The sequence below is a fragment of the Macaca thibetana genome, chromosome 3 (genome assembly GCF_024542745.1).
Source record: "Macaca thibetana thibetana isolate TM-01 chromosome 3, ASM2454274v1, whole genome shotgun sequence".
In the NCBI taxonomy this organism is placed as follows: domain Eukaryota; kingdom Metazoa; phylum Chordata; class Mammalia; order Primates; family Cercopithecidae; genus Macaca; species Macaca thibetana.
In genome coordinates this window covers 165,234,774-165,247,784 of record NC_065580.1, presented here as the reverse complement: position 1 = coordinate 165,247,784, position 13,011 = coordinate 165,234,774, and the positions used below count along the sequence as shown (strand labels likewise).

The window sequence follows — 13,011 nt, the reverse complement described above, 5'->3', positions numbered from 1 at the left end:
GGAGGAGAATGGCATGAACCTGGGAGGCGGAGCTTGCAGTGAGCCGAGATCATGCCACTGCTCTTCAGCCTGGGCGACAGAGCTAGACTCCATCTCAAAAAAAAAAAAAAAACAAAAAAACTTTGATGGAAACTTAAAAACACACACTGAGTGGGGAGTGGAGAGCAGGGGTCCTAGGGTAGCCTGTTGGACGTCTCCAGGGTGCCTTTTTCTTTGTTTTAAAGTGTGTATGCCGTATGGAAGAGTGTCTATATGGAGAAGCAGCAAGGGGCTAAAGAGCATATGATGAGACATACACCTTTTGGGTTAAAAAGGCTGAGGCAGGAGAATGGCGTGAACCCGGGAGGTGGAGCTTGCAGTGAGCCGAGATCGCGCCACTGCCCTCCAGCCTGGGTGACAGAGCGAGACTCCGTCTCAAAACAAACCAAAAAGGTTTACGTGTACATGTATATTCAACATGTACAAATATGACCTATTCAAGTGTCTACTAAATAGGTACTTATATTACATATTTACTGTAATAGTCAAACCCTATGAAGTATCTAACTCTGATGTGTAGGTACTCACTTTGCTTACCACTCTATTTGGTGCTTTTTATGTTTAATCACGAAGCCTGGCCACAGGGCGCTTGTGCATTGAGTGTGGGAACAAGATTACCATCTCCCTTTTGAGGACACAGGCCTAGAGCAGTTAAGCAGCTTGCTGGAGGTTCCCTGGCTAGAAAGTGGTCGGCCTGGGATTTGGACACAGATTTTTCCACTCCCGAGTCTGGCTTCTTTTTACTTTACTGTGAGGGGTAAAGGTAAATCAGCTGTTTTCTTTGTTCAGAAACTCTCTCCAACTTTGCACTTTTCTTTGATTAAAGGAAAGTAATGGACCAGTGAAGGTGTGGGGAAGCATTACAGGATTGACTGAAGGCCTGCATGGATTCCATGTTCATCAGTTTGGAGATAATACACAAGGTGGGTGTTGTGCTGTGCTGGTGACCCATACTTGTTCAACCTAGTTAGATAAACAGTAGAGTAGCCCCTAAATGTTAAAACTCCTCAACTTGGTTTTGTTTTTGAGACAGGGTCTTGCTCTGTCACCCAGGCTGGAGTGCAGTGGTGCTGTGCGATCATGGCTCACCTTAGCCTCGACCTCCCAGGCTCCAGTGATCCTCATGCCTTGGCCTGTAGCTGGGACTACAGGCATACGCCACCACACCTGGCTACTTTTTGTATTTTTTTCTAGCCGTGGGGTTTCATGTTGTCCAGGCTAGTCTTGAACTGCTGGGCTCAAGTGGTTTATCCTCCTGCACCTCCCAAAGTGCTGGGATTACAGGTGTGAGCCACTGTGCCTGGCAAAACCCTCACCTTTTCTTTTAATAAAAGAGGTCAACTTTATTGTATAAACACTGTGCTAAAATGGCAGAAACTAGGACCATATCTTGGTTTTTGTAATAATGCCAGCAGAGTATACACAAGAAGAAAAGTAACTGCACTAGATTGTGAAGACTGGGGTGGACCTGCTTCTTAATGCCCAGTGCCCTTTGTCTTAAGATTTGGTGTAGTATATCTTTAGAAACCAAAAAAAAAAAAAAGTGAAGTTAAAATAACTTTGAAGATCAACCTTAAGATTAGCCACAAAACTGGTTTTTGTCACCTAGGTGTGGAAAAGAAAGGGAAAGAGTTGATGTTTTTTGTCTTATGGCATCATTGTAGAAGAGGATTTTTTTTTTTTTTTTGGAGACAAGTCTTACTCTGTCGCCCAGGCTGGAGTGCAGTGGCGCCATCTTGGCTCGCTGCAAGCTGTGCCTCCTGGGTTCACGCCATTCTCTTGCCTGAGCCTCCTGAGTAGCTGGGACTACAGGCGCCGCCACCACGCCTGGTTAATTTTTTTGTTTTTTTAGTAGAGACGGGGTTTCACTGTGTTAGCCAAGATGGTCTTGATCTCCTGACCTCGTGATCCACCCATCTCGGCCTCCCAAAGTGCTGTGATTACAGGCATGAGCCACTGTGCCCAGCCAGAAGAAAGTGTTTTTTAAAGAAGGCAATAGGAAATAACTTGGGTTCTTAACTTTTGTAATGATCCCAGGTGTTTGAGCTGGGGGTTGAGGGTGGGTGCCTCAAGCGAAGGGGCTGCATTCGTTTGCATAATGTCATGTAAGAGTAGCTCCACACCGCAAACACAGGCTCCTTAGTGGGACAAAAGTAGGATACAACCTGGAGATGGAATGCAGAGGATCACTGGTACTTTGGAATATGCTTAAAAAATTTTTTTAGTATTTTTAAAAAATCAGGCAGCCCCTGAACCTGAGTAGGTTCAGAGAAACTGCCAAGTTTTATATTCTTAATTTGGGATTGGAAGCAAGTTAACAAAAGTTTATGAGTTAAATTGCATTTAGTGGTCTTTTGCCATATTTGAGTAATCTGAATTTTTTGTTTATAGGTTTCTTCTTAAATTAACTTTATTCATCTTGCTAATTTAGTTTCAAATAGTGATTTGTAGTGATCAGATTTGATCCATTTCTGTAATTGCTGAAATTCCCCAAGTTGCTTTTTGGCTTCCCGCCTCTGGTTTGGGAGGTGATTGCGCTGCTGCTTCCTGTAACTTGCCTGCCTTTTCTCCCTGTGTGGGACTCCTGGGGGTGAGAGGACTTGTTACGAAGGCAGCCGTGTTACGAAAGGGCCTCCTGTGCCGTCGAGGTTGTGCTCTGTGAATGTCATCCCCTGGCCCACAGGAGCACCTTCTACACAGGGTACAGTCGGAATGCCGCCCCCTGGAGTTGTGTAAGGCAGCAGCCTTGGCCCTTGCACATAAGATGCTGTTGAATATTCTGCCTGCACCAAGTAAAGGGCACAGGTAGAACTGCTTGGCAGTATGTTGCTGGGGAGATGAGTTTTTTGTAGTTAAAGTGTACTACATTCTTACAAATTTGGATCTTAACCATGGGATTTTAATGATAGAAAAACTGTTGAAGATGAGTCTGGTCCCTTATTGTACAGTGAAGAAGCCGAAGCCCCGAGGAAGGGTGTTAACTTTACGAGTGTCAGATAGTAGTTAGAACTTGCTTTTTTTTTTTGAGACGCAGCCTTGCTCTGTTGCCTAGGCTGGAGTACAGTGGTGCAGTCTCAGCTTACTGCAATCTCTGCCTCCCAGGTTCAAGCGATTCTCCTGCCTCTGCCTATCAAGTAGCTGGGACTACAAGTGCACACCACCATGCCTAGCTAATTTTTGTATTTTTCAGTAGAGACAGGGTTTTGCCATGTTGGCCAGGCTGGTCTCAAACTCCTGACCTCAGATGATTCACCCACCTCAGCTTCCCAAAGTGCTGGGATTCCAGGTGTTAGCCACCATGCCCGGCCATAGACTTGTTTCTGTTCCCTTCTCACCATGCCTGTACCAAGGTGTTGCTTATCCCAGAAGTTGTGATGCAGGTCCCTGCTCTCTCCATGGGAAGTTTTAGCAATGTTTCTTTTTAGAATGTATTTGGGAACTTTAATTCATAATTTAGCTTTTTTTTTTTTCTTTTTCTTGTAAATAGGCTGTACCAGTGCAGGTCCTCACTTTAATCCTCTATCCAGACAACATGGTGGGCCAAAGGATGAAGAGAGGTAACAAGATGCTTAACTCTTGTAATAATGGCGATAGCTTTCTGGAGTTCATATGGTATACTACTTGTAAATATGTGCTAAGATAATTCCGTGTTCTCCCCCACCTTTGTTTTTGAACTTGCTGACTCATCTAAACCCCTGCTCCCAAATGCTGGAATGCTTTTACTTCCTGGGCTTAAAGGAATTGACAAATGGGGACACTTAGAACGATTTGGTTTTGTAGCATTTATTGAATATAGAACTAATACAGGTGCCAAAGGGGAACTTATACAGGAAATGTCATGAGTAACAGTACTGTCAACCACTAGCAGAATCAATCATCGTGAAACATAGGAAGCGTCTGTAGATAAAAAAAAAATTGATATTGAAAACTAGTCGAGACTCCATTTGTATGTGTATGTTTTCTGAAAGCCTTTCAGGAAAATACTAAATCTAAGGACAAGATTTTTATATCAGAGGCCTTGGGACATAGCTTTGTTAGCTATGCCAATAATTAACAGGCATAACTCAGTAACTGAGAGTTTACCCTTTGGTACTTCTGAAATGAGGTGCACCCCCATCTTTCTTCCCAGAGCATGAGTTTGTAGACTTGAAGCCTTGTTTGAAGAGCTGTGTTTAGAATGCCTAGCTACTTGTTTGCAAATTTGTGTTTGCTCAGTCAAGTTTTAATTTAGCTCATGAACTACCTTGATGTTCAGTGGAGTCAGCCCTAATCCATCTGATGCTTTTCCATTATTAGGCATGTTGGAGACCTGGGCAATGTGACTGCTGGCAAAGATGGTGTGGCCAAGGTGTCTTTCGAAGATTCTGTGATCTCACTCTCAGGAGACCATTCCATCATTGGCCGCACATTGGTGGTGAGCTTTCATAAAAGGATCTACATAAAACTTCGTCTAACATACAGTCATGTATCTCTTCACTTTATGATTGTTAATCGTGGTTTCTAAAGATCCAGATAAATTATACTTGCAGTTCAAATTAGGAAAAGCAATTTTATTGGACAGTTACGGTGAAAATCAATTATTTTATCTGGGTCAGTCAAGAACACTGTTCTGCTAAGATGCAGTAGAAAGCAGGTTACATTTGACCATATTAGATCTGAGTTTGGAAAACAGAGTAGTCTTTAGTTTTAAAATGGCCAGATTTTCTTGCCAGGATTGGGTTTCTCACTTGTGAAACAGAACATTTTGTTAAGTTTAAAACCTGGGATGGACTTCAGTATTCATGTTCATCCAGGACTGCAGGTTATCATGACTTGTTTAACTTGTGGGAAGCTGTTGCCCCAAGTTATTCTGGGGAATGCATCTGGTTCATGCAAAACACCAGGTAGACTGGCTCTCTTTTACCTCCCTTTGAGGGCATTAACATTCATTAGTCACTTCCACTCAGTTAACCCTTTTATTTTTAAGGTTTTCTTGAGCCATAGTTGTAAAGCAGAAAAATTGTTTACAAAGGTTTGTTGAACAAAATTCAAAATACTGTTGCTAAAGTATTAAGGTTTTTTAGGATTATGTCTTATTTATAGGCCTGTCATTCATTTGGTATGAAATTTTGAGCGTTACTCACTTTCACTTTCCTTTTTTTCCAAAGCAATTAAATTGCCAAAGAGTGACGGCTGAACTACAGTTACTGTAACTTATCATGGAGGACTAAGGGTAGTGTGTGGTGGTCTACAACATAGTTATTTGGGTTTTTAGTATTTCATTTAGAGATAGCAACACTTACCTAATGTTTAAAGGTAATGTCTTTGCAACACCAAGAAAAAGCTTTGAATAGTAGTTTTTACTTTTAAACTACTAAGTATTAGTATATCTACTAGGATTAATGTTATTTTTCTAATATTATGAGGTTCTTAAACATCTTTTGGGTATTGTTGGGAGGAGGTAGTGATTACTTGACAGCCCAAAGTTATCTTCTTACAATTTTTTACAGGTCCATGAAAAAGCAGATGACTTGGGCAAAGGTGGAAATGAAGAAAGTAAAAAGACAGGAAACGCTGGAGGTCGTCTGGCTTGTGGTGTAATTGGGATCGCCCAATAAACATTCCCTTGGATGTAGTCTGAGGCCCATTAACTCATCTGTTATCCTGCTAGCTGTAGAAATGTATCTTGATAAACATTAAACACTGTAATCTTAAAAGTGTAATTGTGTGACGTTTGCTTAGTACCTGTAATGAGAAACTGGTTGATGATCACTTGGAAGATTTGTATAGTTTTATAAAACTCAATTAAAATGTCTGTTTCAATGACCTGTATTTTGCCAGACTTAATCACAGATGGGTATTAAACTTGTCAGAATTTCTTCAATTCTCATTCAAGCCTGTGAATAAAAACCCTGTATGGCACTCATTTTGAGTCTATTAAAAGAATCCAAGTTCAAACTAAATTAGCTCTGATACTTATTTATATGAACAGCTTCAGTGGAACAGATTTAGTAATGCTAACAGTGATAGCATTTTACTTTGAAAGTGTTTTGAGATCATCAAAATGCATACTTTTAAAACAGCAGGTCTTTTAGCTAATACGAACACAACTCTGCTTAGACAACAGGCTGTCCTTTGAAAGCTTTAGGGAAATGTTCTTGCTTAGTCATTTTAGCATTTTGATTCATAAAGTACCTATTTTAAAAAGACGTTATCGTGTAAGAGAGCCATTTGATAACTTTTAGTGAGTTTAAAAGGCAAGTTACAGCCTCAGCTAGCTAATAAGATTATCCACCTGCCAGAATGGCACAAATTGTACATTCAAGGGTGGACGTTGGCACAACCTACTTAACAGATTAGCCCTTTAAAGAAATCTATAGCATTGGAAGATAGAACCAAGGAAATGTTTGACTGTGGGTTCTGGCTGTTTATTAATTTACACACCGAATTAGTGAAATGAGTCACTTTCAATGTATTTACGTACCTGAGAGAGAATGCTTTTAAATGTTAACCTAACTCAGGTTTGACTATTCAATTGGAAATTGTAGAATATTTCTGATAAACCATGAATAAGTGACAATCTGTTCATAAATACGTACTTTATCAAATGTAGGAGAGGAAAAGCTAAATTGGGAAGACAAATCTGTAGTGTTTCCAAAGTTTTAAAATTATGTTAAAGAACAATATGCTTACAGTAAGTGGTTAAAACCACCATTCTTTAAATCTCGGTAATGTTTAAAAAACAGTATTTAACCCATTTCCCTGATGTAGTTTGTTGCCTATGTGGAATTAGAGACTCACGCCTTTCAAACTTCAAATATAATCACGCTACCAGTTAGGAGTAGTCATTTCATGTGCATATAGGATGCTCTTAAGTTGGAAATACAGGCTGTAAGTCCTTCAAGTCTGGATGTTGAGTAATCACGTTTTCTTCCAGAAGCCATTTGTTAGGACTTTTTTTTGGGCCAGTGTAAAATTAAGGACAAGTTTTATAATTTAAATTTACAGATACAACAATTTTCTCTCATTTTCTAAAGGCAGGAATATAAGGACATTGCCCTAGATATATTCTCCCCATCAAACCAAAGGCCTTGCTGCTGAGTATTATTTAAAAACCAGAGTAATAAAGCAGCTTTGCCTGAGGATGACGGCAAAGACAAAGTTAACTGCTAAGCATACTGAAACCAAGAGTTTAAAAAAGTAATTCAAAACAACTTGAAGGCCATAAATATTTGGATAGTGTGACATCAGGTCTTGGCACTGGATTTCCTGCAATTTCAGATAAAGGCTTGACTTGGCTTTGGATGTCTTCATGTAATTCTTGGATAACCTACAACAATTTCCTAGTTAACCCACCAACTTCAAGCAAAAGAAAAAAAGTGTATGTGGGGGAAAAGTTCAGTTTACCTCTGCCCAGCAGGGGAATTAAAAAACTGGTAAAGAAAGGCAATAGGCAAGGGTTATATAAGGAAACAATAATAGGTTGCACTGAAGTCCTCAAACACAACAAAAAGCTTTTAGATTGCAAATGTTAACCTTGATTCTTTTACCCTTTTGAAGAATTCAGTGGGATGGTTGGAAAAAAAAAAAACAACACACACACACATGCAACCTTCTAACGTAATACCCACGCAGTCAGATAATTTATAGTACAACATGTAACACTGGAATTAACTTTTCCCCCAGCAAAATCTTACAAATTAATTAGGGCAACATATACCACAAAGCCAATGGGGAAAAAAAAAAACCTCGATTGAATTGCAAACACAGCTTTTCAATTGACATTAAAACAACTAACCTTTACCTTATGACTGAAACACTAAAATTCAAAAGTATTACATATGAAAGTGAGAATAACTACATAAAATGTCTATTTTCATCAAATAAGTCTAATTTAGACTCCAATACAGTATTAACAGCTCAAACTTTGATGGTGAACAATCCTTTTCCACCTTAATGCAGTGTAGGAAGAATAGCACACATTAAAGTTTGTTACGAAAATAGAGTTTATTAAAAACATCCCTATTGTTTTGAGGAGCTTTCACCATTACCTTGTCTTAAATTAAAAAAAAAAAAAAAATAGAGAGCACTTCTAATTACGATTTGTAAACTTTTTAAAGTCAAAACTTTTAAAAAGTTACAGCAAAAAGGGTAATATTTATTCATATTTTCAGTATTTTTTGTTATTTTGTGGCTATTTTTAAATAGAAGGGAAGCAATCAAATTGCTTACAGTTCCCCACCAGCTGGCGCGGGGCTGCAGTACAGCGGGAGCGGATATAATACAGCATCTGTACACCTCAAGCTCTACACTCCAGAAGTGTCACTGTCACATTTTCACAAATTCCAGTCTCTTAACGAGGAGCCTCTGCTGCTGAGCCAGAATCCTTTTCGGGTTCAACGGATGAGGTAGCCTCAGCAGGTAACTCTTCAGAAGGCTTTAGGACTGCAGCCTCAGACTCCCCCTTCTCAAGTTCTGAAGCAGTGTCTACATTTCCCACTTGGCTAATGGGAGGTTCAACGGTTTTGTTACCACCTGCCCTGTCTGTCACCTCCGGCTTTTCCTTTCCTCGTGCTTCTTCCTTCTCTCTACGAGACTCTCTATCTCTAGAATCTCTCTCTCTGTCTCGATGCCCACTAGAGCGTCTATTTCTCTCTTCCAAGTCTCTGTGCCTGTCCCGGTCAGGGCTCCTCCTTCCCCACTCTCTCCTGTCACGGTTACTATTATCTCTATCATCATTACGGTTCCCATACCGTTCCCGGTCATTTTCCACCCTATTTCCGAAAGATCTTCTTCCAAACCTTTCTTGGTCTCTACCTGAATTGAACTGCTGTCTGTTATCATTTCTAAACTGCTGTGGCTGCTGCTGTGTTGGTGGAGGCTGTTGTGATGGCGGCGGCTGCTGCTGCTGCTGCTGCTGCTGCTGCTGTTGCTGGGGCGGCTGCGGCTGCGGCTGCTGCTGCTGCTGCTGCTGCTGTTGCTGTTGCGGCGGCTGTTGCCTTCCGTCTCTGTCTTCAGGACCCCCTGGGCCTGGCCCTGGGCCCCCGAGCCCTGGCATTCCACCAGGCCTAACGAACGGGCCATGTGGTGGGAAGGGACCTTTCATTCCATGAGGTGGGGGCATCGCAAAGCCCCCTGGTCCTGGCGGCGGGCCTCTGTGCATCATGTGCGGTGGCATGGGACGGGGCGGCATCAAAGGGAACCGCTGTAAGTGAGGTGGGGGCATTCCCGGAGGGCGCTGGAGTGGGATGAGACCGGGCCGGGCGCCAAGAAGACCAGTAGATGGTGCCTGAAGTCCAATTACAGGACCAGGGGCAACTCCTTGAGTGCCTAAAAGACGACAAAAATAAAAACGTCAACACCACAGAAGATGGCACTCCAGTTTCAGCTGTGTTCTGTGGAGCTTAAAGCAAAATCAAATTCAACCCACAATCTTCAAATTTCATACTGTGGGCCAGTCTACCCGTCACAAACCCAGTGTGAGGCCTAGTAACAACCTAAGGCAAGCAACTGCAAAGAGATTTTTAAAGTATCTAATATAGGTAAGGGCCAGAATAAACTGGAAAATAAAATAGTAATGGTAATACCAATTTCCAAAGCCTATGTCAGAATCTCCTGTAGCTTTCATCAGAAGCTGTTTCCAACTCCAAATACATTTCAGAAACACAACGTGCTAAGTCCTCATGAGATGAACACTCACCATCAGTAACTATTCAAGCTAACTAAGCAGACGGCAGGGGCACACAGAAAACTTACGCCCTAGGTCTTCTTACTACTAGAAAAAAATGAGGTCACTGACCTAGAAAACCCAGTAAAGAGGAAGATCTCTTTGATTCCATGCTACACTTAGTCCATATTATTAAAATGCCTCATGCAGTTACTATGCACTGTGCATCAATTAAACACTAATGTCTACAAAACAAAGATCCATACGCAAACGTGAAGTTTATTGTCACAGTTCCTTTTTCAAGGCACAGCACAATATCTAACTTGCGAGGTCATCATGACCTGAATAATGCTCAATGTTCAGCTGTTTGCCTTCTATTCATTCCTTCTATTCATTCTTCCAAACGTGGCAAGTCTGGTAAGGTTGGTGCTGCTGAAATGACAGTGACTTGGTGGGTTTTATTTTCCCATCTACATGAGGGTTTGCTCATACTGATATAAGAGTCACATAAGTTCAACAACCTATCTTTTTCTGCTTGGGGTTTACCACTTAGGTAACAAAAGCACTGGAATCTCTCAATTTATTCCCTTGCAAATATAAATATTACAAGACAAATACCATAATACTATGACTGAAAGGAGTTATTCTGATAATGGAAAATGTTCCAGATACTGTTAAGAATATGCTGTTTACCCATGTGCTGCAGAAAGGTCTTTGGGCAAGTTATGGCAATGGTAAGAAAAATACTTGGGTGACACTGACAGAAAAATGACCAATACTTTAGTACTAGTTTCTTTCTTTCTTCCCCAACATCATGTTATTTAGGTTTACAATTTGAATAAACTTCTTCCGACCTACTTCAGCAAATTTAGCAAAAGTCCTATTTCTAGATTTTATGTACTAATAATTATATCATGCTAAACAAGAATATCTACTTTAGTTTTTGCTACCCACAACGTGTTGTCCAATAGTACTTGTCACACTTTAGCACTAAAGTGGGCCTGAAAAGGTATGTAAACTAGTTTATAACTCTTTTAACATAAAAACTCAACAGCTTTGGTATTTACATAAACAAAAATATCTTCTTCTAAATGCCTAAAGAGGAATATATTATGTTCGGTGAAATATAATCTCGGACATGTGCCTCAGCATTCTGGCTTATAAAATTGGCATAGTAATAATACCTGCCACTTGTTGAGATCAAATAGGATAAAACACTTAAGAGTGAGTTCAGTGTTTGGCTCCTGTAGCTGTGAGATTATTATTCTGCATATCTATTTAGAAAAGTAATAAATCCTAATACTAAACATTTGATTTTGCAAAAAATAAACACATTTTCCATTTCTGATAATTAAAATCTTAATCAACTCCTCCTGCTTCTTCAACACCTGCCATAAACTCAAGTACTTTGGTAAATGGAAAAAATACATTGAGCTTTCACGTCAGGTCTAAAGTTGGGAAATGCTGACTACCACAGCAAAAACGCCAGAAACTGTGAAATGGATGCGGTGATGACTCTTCACAGGCTCTTTAGACTCTTTGGGAAAATCCCAGACAATGAACATGTACAGGACACCAGCTACACCTTATCTCAGATAGAAATAAAACATTCTTCACATCATCTGGGAAATATTTACTGAGTATATACCATACCCTGGGGTAAGAGAAGCATACGTCCTTGCTTTCACTTTGTAAAGGAATAGTGTAGTTCCAACACCTGTGGAATTTAGTCCAAAACATAAAATGTATATGCCCAGGCACAGTCTTTTAATAGAGGGATCATTATACAGAAACACCTGAAACAAACAGAACTTTACTTTCCCATCACCTTTTATTAGGAAAGATCTGTTTTCCAGGACTAAAATGACCAAAGTTTACTGTTACAGAGGTCAGCGTAGCACATTCTGGTGCCTATCTATAGGTTCAAGTGGCTGTGCCAAATTTTAAAATAACACCAGAAAAATGGAAGAAACAGTTTCAAAGCATCTTATTATAACAAGAGAATTTAGTTGAGATGAGTCTTCAAAAGGAGAGTGATTCCTGAAGGGCAATGGGAAGGTCCTACTCGTCATTGCCCCATGACTTGGCGTCCTCAAGTATCTGACAGTGGCCAAAGGATGCAAAGCCATCTCAACTTACAGAGAGAAAATGGGCCCTGATGATAAAATACAAACCCCAGTCTGAAGGACCACATCTCTTAGGTATTTACAGCATTCATTTGAGGGTATAAATTAACAGGGTTAAAATTTACAGTAATCATAAACTTCATATAAAAGCACAATTTTTATAAAGAATTGCCTATTTGATATATGTGGATATTTGTGTGGGATCTGCTTAAAACATTATACACTCAAATCCCTTCCCTTCTTCGTAAATAAAGCTAAAAAGATGTGGCCAGCTGGGTTTCCTTTTAAACCTTTGAGAGCCAACTAAATTGACAGATTTCTGATAGAATATGCCCATAGCCCCAGATGGCCTTCAGACCACAAAAAACATTTTTTGTATCTGTAGTTCCTTTTTTTCCCTTTTGCAGTGGACATGTAATGCTTTTATAATTAGGTATATTAAAAACACATTAGGTGGCAGAAGACTTTGGAAAGCATGCTAGCTAGGAACTCCTTATTAGGAAAGCTGGCATTAGGCATAAACCATCGGAGTATATTGTGAGTCACCTAGGTGAAAAGGGCATTCAAAGCAATTATTCATTTCATCTGGAAATACGATGTGCGGTATCACCGACAAGTTTTCTAAAGTTATAAATGTTTAAAAACCCAATTCATTCACATTATGTATTAAATATCTGAATTATCTATTAAGTCACTTAATAGTCCTTTTCTTCAAAAAAGGGACAAACTTTGGTAGAAACGGACAAATTTCAATTTCTGTAGGAGATGGCACAAGCTAGCATGGTGGTATAGAGGTGGGACTCATAAAGCTGGTGTGTGCATCTGAGTGGCAGTCATTGGGGGTGTCTGAATTGGATCTCAAAGGAAAAGAGACAAGGCTAGTGAGTTAAAGAAGGACATTACTATCAAGACATTACTAGCAGCTTTTGAAAAGGCATAGCAAGGTAAAGCAGTGGTGTGTGTGGTTCAGAGAACCACAACAAAATGACTTTTGATGAAAACTAAGAAGAAAGGAGAAAATACAGACGAGGTTTAAAAGAGGTAAGTCAGGGCAATTCAGAGGCCCTATGTGCCATAGAGGAACCTGGACTTCGACCTCTAGTGGTGCAGAAAACCAAGGAATTTTTAGCAGGGATAAATGATTCTATGATGGTTTTTGATAGATGCTTCTGGCAAGTAGTGTACAGGATAGCCAAGAGG

General features: G+C 40.1%; 2 protein-coding genes and 1 non-coding gene across 44 annotated transcripts in view; 2 read left to right on the top strand and 1 right to left on the bottom strand.

Moving 5' to 3' along the window:
- Positions 1–5,741, top strand: part of SOD1 (superoxide dismutase 1) — a 1,049,346-nt gene extending 1,043,605 nt beyond the window's left edge. For all 39 annotated transcript variants that reach the window (XM_050786090.1, XM_050786101.1, XM_050786104.1 and 36 more), the window contains 4 exons: positions 866–962; positions 3,527–3,596; positions 4,336–4,453; positions 5,529–5,741. In XM_050786090.1, the coding sequence (XP_050642047.1) occupies positions 866–962; positions 3,527–3,596; positions 4,336–4,453; positions 5,529–5,636 (393 nt within the window). In that variant the 3' untranslated portion in view covers positions 5,637–5,741. The remainder of the gene's footprint in view (positions 1–865; positions 963–3,526; positions 3,597–4,335; positions 4,454–5,528) is intronic.
- LOC126951892 (small nucleolar RNA SNORA81) lies at positions 1,380–1,557 on the top strand. The gene has a single exon (XR_007724726.1). It is a non-coding gene; the product is annotated as a small nucleolar RNA SNORA81 (small nucleolar RNA).
- A 2,265-nt stretch (positions 5,742–8,006) lies between the features above and the next one.
- Positions 8,007–13,011, bottom strand: part of SCAF4 (SR-related CTD associated factor 4) — a 62,084-nt gene continuing 57,079 nt past the window's right edge. For all 4 annotated transcript variants that reach the window (XM_050786055.1, XM_050786058.1, XM_050786057.1 and 1 more), the window contains exon 20: positions 8,007–9,348. In XM_050786055.1, the coding sequence (XP_050642012.1) occupies positions 8,372–9,348 (977 nt within the window). In that variant the 3' untranslated portion in view covers positions 8,007–8,371. The remainder of the gene's footprint in view (positions 9,349–13,011) is intronic.